We start from the raw sequence: 9,155 nt of genomic DNA, 5'->3' as shown, positions 1-9,155 counted from the left end.
CCTACATGGTTACTTACTTAGTTGGCTTGCCATCCAAAGACAAAGCCTGATGAACAAAGTTTCTCCAATACACTCGCTCGGTTCTGGGCTACCGCTTTCCTGTTCCTGGGAAACCATGTACTCTCCACCAGATCTCACTCCACCTGATCGAACCATCTTGCTCGCTGCACCCCTGGTCATCAAGTTTCTACCGAATTTGAGGCAAACACCATCTTTGCAAGGTAGATGTCCGGCATTCTTGAAACATGCCCTGCTCATCGTATCCGTCCAGCATTAGCCACCTACTGCATACTGGGGTCGCCCTAGACCTGTGCGAGTTCATGGTTTATCCTCCGCCTCCATGCCCTGTTCTCCTGTGTGCCGCCGAAGATAGTTCTTAGCACTCGTCTTTCGAAAACTCCAAGTACTCGCAGGTCCTCCTCGAGCATTATCCATGGTTCATGCCCGTAGAGAACAACCGGCCTAATAATCGTCTTATTCAGGATACACTGCACAGGGTCTTATTGTGCTCGACCGCAATTGCTCGTGGTGGAGCCCATAATAAGCAGGACTTTCGCTGATAATACAGCTCAGAATCTCACGGCTGGTGTCATTATCCGTCGTTACCCGTGCGTCAAGGTAGACAAATTCGTCAACTAGCTGAAACTCATCGCCGCCGATCGTTATACTACTGCCCAAGCGATGTCGGTCAGCGTCGGTTCCGCTGGCTAGCATGTACTTTGTTTTAGACGTATTTACCTTTAGCCCAACCAGTCGTATCGGATTGCTGCTATGATATCATTTTCATTTGCGAAACGTGGTTTAACTCCCAGACGATGTCCAGGCAAGTCTTTGGATCCGATTACGAAGTTTTCCGTTGTGGTCGGAACCCTAACAACTGCCGCAAATCCAGTGGCGGTGGTGTTCTGATAGCTGTTCGACGTGGATTGAAAGCAAGAGTAATTGAGAAGGATTCATGGCACTGCGTAGAACAGGTTTGGACGGCTATCAAGCTGAGTGATCGCTTCCTCTTTTTGTGTGCCTTATACATCCCACCTGATCGTGTCCTGGACAACGATATAGTTGACGCTCACTGCCAGTCAGTTTACTCAGTTATGAGGGACGTTACGCAGCTCGATGAGATAGTTATTTTGAGCGACTTCAATTTGCCAGATATCTCGTGGAAACCTGCCCATAGCGGTTTCCTCTATCCTGATTCTGAAAACTCTACGTTTCATACCGGTGCAATTAATCTGCTTGACAACTATAGTGCTGCAATGCTTCATCAAGTTAATCATGTCGTCATCGAGAACAACCGTTCCTTAGACCTCTGCTTCGTGAGTTCACAAGACAAGGCCCCATTCGTCTCAGCGGCTCCATGTCTGTTAATCAAGAGAGTTCCACACCATCCTCCTCTGATCTCATATAATTTCCGTAAAGCTGATAAACAAAGCATCAATGATTTGTTGTCTAGTATTGACTGGGCAAACACACTAGATCCCGACGACATCGAAGCCGCTGCGCAGATCTTCACTTATGTCCTGATATATGCTATTGAACGACATGTACCGAAAAGTAGTCTCCGCAGTACATCTCATCCCTCTTGGCACACGAATGAGCTACGCAGGCTGAAGTCATACAAAAGAGCAGCATTAAGACGATTGACGAAATTTCGTACGCTTTCACTAAAACTCCACTATACGAGGATAAACAATTTATACAGGCAAGTCGGCTGCCAATGCTTTTCGCGGTATCAACGCAGTATTCAACGAAGATTGAAGCAACACCTGAAGTTTTTCTGGAATTACGTAAACGAGCAACGCAAAGAGTCCGGGCTCCCATCATCAATGGAATACAACGGGGAAGTTGCTACCACTCCTCAGGATACATGCCGTTTCTTTTCCAAGAAGTTTGCAAGTGTTTTCACCAATGAGGTATTGAGCGCGGACCGTGTTGTCCTAGCAGCCAACAACATTCCAATATATGGACAAACCACAGACTAACTGACGGAACACTGAAGCCCCATTCCATCGCCAATAAAAACGATCATTTCAAATCTTTACTTAAGCCAAGACTCAAACAATAGTCGCTGCGCGAGAACGCCACTCCCCCGCGCTGGCGCTGCTGCCAGATAATATACAAGTGAATTTATAGCATTGCTAAATTTACCTGCTCTGCACAGCGCGAAGACTACACCAGGTGATTCTAGTGTTTTCCCCAAATTTTAGGGATGTCAATAAAACGATGTTTTGTTAGAAAATTTGTTCGAAGTGTTACGTCTGTTAGTCTGTGGTCAAACGCTGGGGGCCATTGACATCAATGTCGAGATGATTTCGAAGGCTGTGACCTTGGCTGTGACCATGCTCAAGTTGTTCTTCAATTAGGGATGCCAAGTCTGAAAATTACAAAAACCGGCCGGTCGGTTCTGGCCTAAAAACGGGGGGAGGGGGGGGGGATGGAATTGTGGCAGCACATTAGAGGATTTACCTGGATTTGATTAGGATGAGCAGTCAGTTGTAGACATAGCGAAGGGCAGGATACCACAGTTGCAATCACAACGAACATTGAATGGATTATTAAAGATAGCTAGTTTTAGAGTAAAAACTACTTGCTTCTAGCGCTAGTGAACAATTTAATGTATATTACCGCCGAGGCAAGGTATTTTCACTGCAAAACTGGCTCTTCCACTGATTCCACTAATCAGGATTGCCAATAAATTTATCAGAAAATTTAACAAATCAGGCAAAAAGTACAAATCCGGCTACATATGTCGGAAAACCGGCCCTTTTGCCGGATTGACCGGCCACCGGCTTTGCATGTGAAAAACCGGTCGGGCCGGCCAAAAACCGGTCACTTGGCAACCCTATCTTCAATCCTGGACCCGATGGAGTACCTTCCGTATTCCTGAAGAGACACACAGACTGCTTGCTGACACCGTTGCTTCGTTTATTTCAAATGTCCATTTCTAGTGGGATTTTCCTGTCATGTTGAAAATTTGCACATCCCTGTACACAAAAAAGGAAGTAAACGTTGCATCACCAAGTAGGGGTGCATGGAACTAGTGATGTCCGTTAATCGTTCGATTAATTCAACTAATCGAATAACAAAAGAAATATTCGAATAATTTTTAATCGAATACTGCCAGCACGAGCAGTTGAATTAATCGAATAGTTCAATGAGTACGAATAATCCCCGAATAATGCTCGTTAATCATTCATAATCGTTCGATTAATCGAAATAATCAAAGAAATATTCGAATAGTTTTAATCGAATACCACTGGCACGAATAGTTGAATTAATCGATTAGTGCAGACAACGCTCACCGATTAATCGGTAATCGACTAATTGAAAATTTCGTACATCGCTACATGGAACACCCTGTGGGTGTAATGTAAGCAAAATAATTGGCCCTGGAGAAAAAGCTTTCGATTGCTCAGCTTAACATCATTGATACACGAGAATTGCGAACCTTTATGCAGGTTGTTAACAGATTTTAAAATTTAATCCGTTTGAAAATTACGATCAATAGAAACCTAGCTGAACCATACTTGTTCTCCCGGTTCTCCCCTGCATTTTACCATCATGAAAAATAGAGTTTTCATTTTCGTAAGATAGACGTCGCTAAGCGCACTACGGTGCAGAAAAAGTTTTGCTTCCTTTACGGTGTAATTCGTTTAAACCGTCAACAAGAAATGCTTTTCTGTTTCATCGCCGCTCAGCATGCGATGCAATGATCAGAAGTAAAGCTTTTAGCAAAGACTCGCACCATACCAAACTATTTTCTATATAGTAGCGCTTACGGTGGAAGATTCAAAAAGCGTACCTAGTTGAAAGCTGTGAACATCGTTCTTTTACTAATTTGGAAGCAATTTTATTACAAAACCAATAGTAATAATAGTATTATATATCTCGAGCAACATGTCAAGAGGTCCAATGTTCAAATGAAATTTTCTTCGTGTCTCCTTCTCTTACGCTTATCATAATGACATTAATACATTTCAATTTCAACGCAATTTTCTTAACAATTAGCTAGTTTATGACGCCAGCAATCTTTATTGACCTTTTGATATGTTACCTGTGATTTGTTCCCTAATACGAGTTCATGCCAGTTAACGATCTTCTAATAAATTTTCTAAAAAATTTTTAAAGAAAGATCCAAAACATGAGCCGTATTACTAGACGGTTTGAAACTGTGTTCTACTGTGCTCAGTTCGTTTATAACTCGTGCTGATCGGGATATAAACCTATACTTGGTAAAAGATTTGGTTAAAAATAATAATGACTTTTCGGAACAAACATGAGTTTAATGAAACATGAATAATATAATCTGATTCTAATCAATCTAGAGATGTTTTTCACCAGCTTTTACTTCACTTTTTGCGCTAAAGTTTTTTACCTTTTATTCTATTTTTTTTCTAACAAAGCTACAATTGATAAATTTCTTGTTATTGTTTCTACAATTGGAAAATTGTATATGAATTTCTCGTATATCTTGGCGCTGATTTTGTATAAAAGTATACAAAAGTTCAACTTTTAGTAGGTAGGCAGCTTGTAGAAAAATTGGTACAGAGCTTGTTTTTTAGTAAAAGAGAGAATCTAAAAAGTACGTAATCTATTCCTACTGGAATTGTATAACAACTATCTTCTATTATAGAGCTATATATAAACAACGTCGTGGAATAAGCAGTTTCAATCACTTGAGCTTAGTGTACAATCGTCGGGCGCGGCCGCGGGCGTGCGCGCTTCACTGAATAACCAGCTCGGTACGATACAGATCGGCATCGACCACCACATTGACGGCGAAGATTTCGAAAAATCCTAATCCGTACGTGTAGAGATCTACGAACGGAACACTGTAACGATCGGCCAGCCGAGCCAGCGTAAAGTGTTTCATCCCGCAGGACACCGCCAGTCCGATACCCCAGTAATTTTCGTTAACGAACGAAACCCACACCAGGGCAGCCAGGTTGACGAGAACCGCAGCCGTGGTTACGTACTCACTCTTGTGTCGTTGACTTAGTTCCGAATACATTAACCCAGCCAGGACTGGCACCAGTACGCTTATTAGCAGGTATCCGTAAAGCAGCAGCTCTGACTCATTCGGCTGATACTTGAGGTATAGTTGTATGTTTAGCAATGGCAGAGGGCATACGGTTGCCAACAGCGCGGACAGTTCGTAAACTTTGCGCAGACCTTTCTGCGGGTCCGGGTGGCTATAGCGAAAGAGTCCAAGCAGGCTGTGGCTTAAAAGAAAAATTAACAACATCAACACAAACGGAACTGTACTGTCCGTTGGTAGTGTTGTGATGGTGGTGGCTGTGGTGCTGTTCAGCGTTGGAGCAGAGCCGCTGGGAAGATGCTTCAGGGACCATCCTGTAACGCCTGCCAGAATTAAATGCGCCAAACAGGTAGTTAGAGAGGGCTGGGTAAACGTCATTGCTGTGCTTTTAGGTTTGTTGGCTTTTATTGTGATATGGGGAGAAGTAGTTGAGGAAGCATTCACATCGATTTTAGGAGTTAGATAAATTGATAGGCTGGTGGTGAAAGTATGGAGAAGAAGCTTAGAACTAACAAGAATTATCTTTAAACAAATGAAACTAAAAAAAATAACATTAAAATTAGAAACTGTTAACTTATTACGTGGGCATACAACATTTCTGGTAAAAATATACGAAAACAGATGTTTTTATTTATATTTAAAACGCATACTGATTAATAGTATTATGTAAAATAATTAGTTTACTTTTACAATTCATGACCACCTGTTTTCGCTATTAATAAATGGGATGCATTTTGAACATAAATTTAGTTTATTTCAAGCATTTTTAAATAATTCATAAGTGTTAATAACACAATACTCACTGACTGCAGGATTATGTGATCCTTTTCACTTAAAATAAAACCTATAGGTATTAGAACTCAATGGAATGCAGTGTATCACAATGAAACAAAAATCCTGACGGTCTATTTTTTTTAATCGCACATCGCACCGATTCACGAACTGATTGGGGTTTTTATGAAACTGGATATGGAAATCAAGATAAAACACCGTAAAACTCCTATCTTTTCATTTTTTAAAAGTATAAAACCAAACTTTACTAAATTCAGGAGCCGAAACAAAACTGTTGCGCATTTTCTCCCAGCAATCAAAACAACAACAACGCAAACGCAATGAAAAAACTGCAGCTTAAAAGCTTTCCTTTTGACAGTTCATTTGCCATCCTAAGCTCTCGCTCACACGCAATGAGAAGCTTTTTGATTCGTTTGTTTTAAACTTGTTGTTTTAAACTTGTTCGTTTGCCTTTTCATTCAAATATCAAAAGGAAGGCAGACGAAAATTAGCCGAAAATAGAACCACCGCGGCGATTGCGCTGAAAGTTATCGGAAGGAAACAAGAAAACGCCGAAAAAAAGTTTTCCTTAGTAAAACGCAACGGTTTGTTACGGTTTTGTAAAAGGTTTACGCGTTTTATGATACTATTTTACGGTTTTTATTTCTATTTATCTATTAGACATATGTGCTAAAGTTTGTGATACAAAATAATGCAACGAATGCTGTCTATGTAAGTGCCTCAGACCGCTGAGATCAGACTTTAAAACTTTTCCCGGCAGTTCTGCTGTTTTGCTCTTCGCCTAGGATCTGTAAGTAAAATTATCTTCTAAACCTATAAAATTATACCACAATGAATCCCATCCCTAAGAACTATTATTATTATTATTGGGTTTGGTTGGAAGGTTAAAATGGTTTAAATTTAATTTGTGGTCTTTAATGAACAGTGATTTATATTGCACACCGAGCCAAACTGATAAAGTTGGTCAAAATAAGATTATTAGACGGTTGAACGTTTCTATTGTATTAAATAAAGCTACTATATTCCGCTTTCGGATCTTGGCCTTCTTGATTGTTATTTGACAGACTTCGCTGAGAGCTGCTAATAGCAGCCTGCTGTTGAGTACAGCACAACTGCGGGGATAGTACTACGATCCCAGCCGAGATTCGAACTTGTTAGGGTACCGCCAGAGTGCAAGCGACATGCGATGCGACAGTATAATCAATATATATATATAGAATGCCAGTGTCGCTGCAGTGCGCGTGGTAAACATCACACTTGTTCAGATAATGTATTTACAGTATATATGCATATGTGTGTGTGCCTGAGATTCATCAAAAAGGAGTCTCATTGTCAAACTTTGACAACCAGCTTAAAATTTCAAATATGGCTGCCAAGTAATGTGATTGGAAACTTCGCTTGCTGCAAATTTCTGAAAAAATCGGTGCAAAAGAGCGCAGTTGTGGGATTCAATTCATCCGGACGAAAAGAAAAAGAACGTTTAAAAACATTTTACTGGCATGAAAACACAGCGATGAGCGCACTGATGACAGCACCAACGAGCGCACAGATAAAGAACAGATAAATAACAATGAGCAACTTTGACAATGAAGTTCCCGATTCACAGACTTGATACAGATTGTTAGCATCATGTTTACCACAATGAATCCCGTAGTAAAACAGCGAAACTGGCATTCTATATATATTGATTCTACTGATGCGACGCGACATTTCTTGCTGTAGTTATACGCGCAGCCCTTTTTCGCCCGAAGCAGGACTGTGCATTTGGCAACATGAGAGCGAAGTCGTGTCGCGTTTACTCTGTACGGGGCCTTAGGCTTGCTAGCACATCGTCATACCGAGGTGCAGTCTGCTGTATGCTAATAGGGAAAAATGAACGTTGGGCCCCTTTATTCCTGGTGCCGGTAGTGTTCGTTCGTAAAAATAAGAAACCATTAAATTTTGGTTAAAAAGATTTATCTTTTGTTCAAGCGTTGTTCTGGCCAAAATTACCATGCAAACAGTTGGCAAAACTGCGTCGCCAGAAGCTTCTGGGCCTGGCTCTTCTACGCTGTCTTTGTGGATTCCAGTCGAGTGCTTCTCTGCAGGCCTTGTCCGGTCCTTTCCTCAAGGTGTGTCCGATCCACTTCCACCTACGTTTACGAATTTCTGTGGCTATCGGCCGTTGATGACACCGACGATGGAGTTCCTCATTAGATATCCAGTTGTCAGGCCCCAGGCAGGAATGATATATCGCAGGCACCGGTTACTGAATACGAACTCTAGACGTCTCACGCTGCTGGTTTTGTTAATCTCTGACATTTGAAACTCGGAAGAGCTGTTCAAAATGTTCAGTCCCTCGCTGAAGCTGTTCTGTACAGTCAGTCAGTAGCTGACCAGCTTTGTCCTTTAGCGGCATCTGTGTATTCATCCTGGCACCACTCGGTGAGAAATATCGTACAACAAACGGATATCACCATTGGCGGCGGCGGTTTCTCCTTGTTCGGCTAGGGAGTTAGTCCAGGCTCTATTGTCCCGCCTATAAGCACGTTTAACAGCCCTCTGCAGTTCGGTGTGTCGTTGACGGGTAGCTGTCTTAGCCGATCTAGTTCACGCTCGCTCAATGCCGGCTTTTCGCCTCTCCGTTCGTCGATCTTCCTCCAAGTTTCATCCGAAGTTCACTCCCTCCACTCGCTTCGCGCTTTGTCGAGGGTTTCATCACTGTTCGTGTCAAAGGCGTTCTTGATACCGGTGCATTGCTCTTCGACGGTTCCACCAGGTGGCAACTCCGATGCTTGGGATTCAAGTTGTTCGACAAAGGCAATTTTCACCTCAGGATTTTCCAATCGCCGGACGTCGTAGCGGCACCCAACTTTCTCCTGTCGTTGGACACGTGCGACGCGCAAACGTATGTCAGCATCTCTCCTAGGACATGTCGTCCCATGACGCGTTTAAGGTCCGCGTTGTTTGAGTCAATCTTCGCGTTGAAGTCACCCAAGTGGATTTGAAGGCCTCCCTTCGGGATTTTCTCAACCACGCTGTTCAGCAGCTGGCTGCAAAAACTCTCCGGCTGGCGCATAGCGCTGGATTGCTGTAAGGTTCCTAACCCGTGTTCTGAATCTGGCAACGATTATTCGCTCATCAGTTCCCACTACAGCAACAATTTTGTTCGAAAATATTCGAGAAATTAGAAAAAATAGAGCTACTCTGCTAATGATTTCATAGTTGACGTAACTCCATCCATAATCACCTAGCATAGCAACCTGATTTTCACAGGCTTTACGCCAAGCTATGAGAATAAACGTTCAACAAGCAGTCTATTCGTATAAGCTGGCGTATGAATTTC

At 42.2% G+C, this 9,155-nt stretch overlaps 1 protein-coding gene across 1 annotated transcript; it reads right to left on the bottom strand.

The window, feature by feature from the left end:
- Positions 1-4,333: 4,333 nt before the first annotated feature.
- LOC128745407 (uncharacterized) lies at positions 4,334-5,488 on the bottom strand. Its single transcript, XM_053842481.1, has one exon. The coding sequence runs from the start codon at positions 5,414-5,416 to the stop codon at positions 4,724-4,726; it is 693 nt and encodes a 230-aa protein (XP_053698456.1). The 5' UTR covers positions 5,417-5,488; the 3' UTR covers positions 4,334-4,723.
- Positions 5,489-9,155: the final 3,667 nt, after the last annotated feature.

This window comes from Sabethes cyaneus, chromosome 1 (genome assembly GCF_943734655.1).
Source record: "Sabethes cyaneus chromosome 1, idSabCyanKW18_F2, whole genome shotgun sequence".
NCBI classification, from domain to species: Eukaryota; Metazoa; Arthropoda; class Insecta; order Diptera; family Culicidae; genus Sabethes; species Sabethes cyaneus.
Note: the sequence above shows the minus strand (reverse complement) of the source record. Positions and strands in the feature narration are given on the sequence as shown.

What these genes read in the sequence shown, in the direction of transcription:
- LOC128745407 (XM_053842481.1), bottom strand. Translation starts at nt 5,416, where the DNA reads ATGACGTTTACCCAGCCCTCTCTAACTACCTGTTTGGCGCATTTAATT.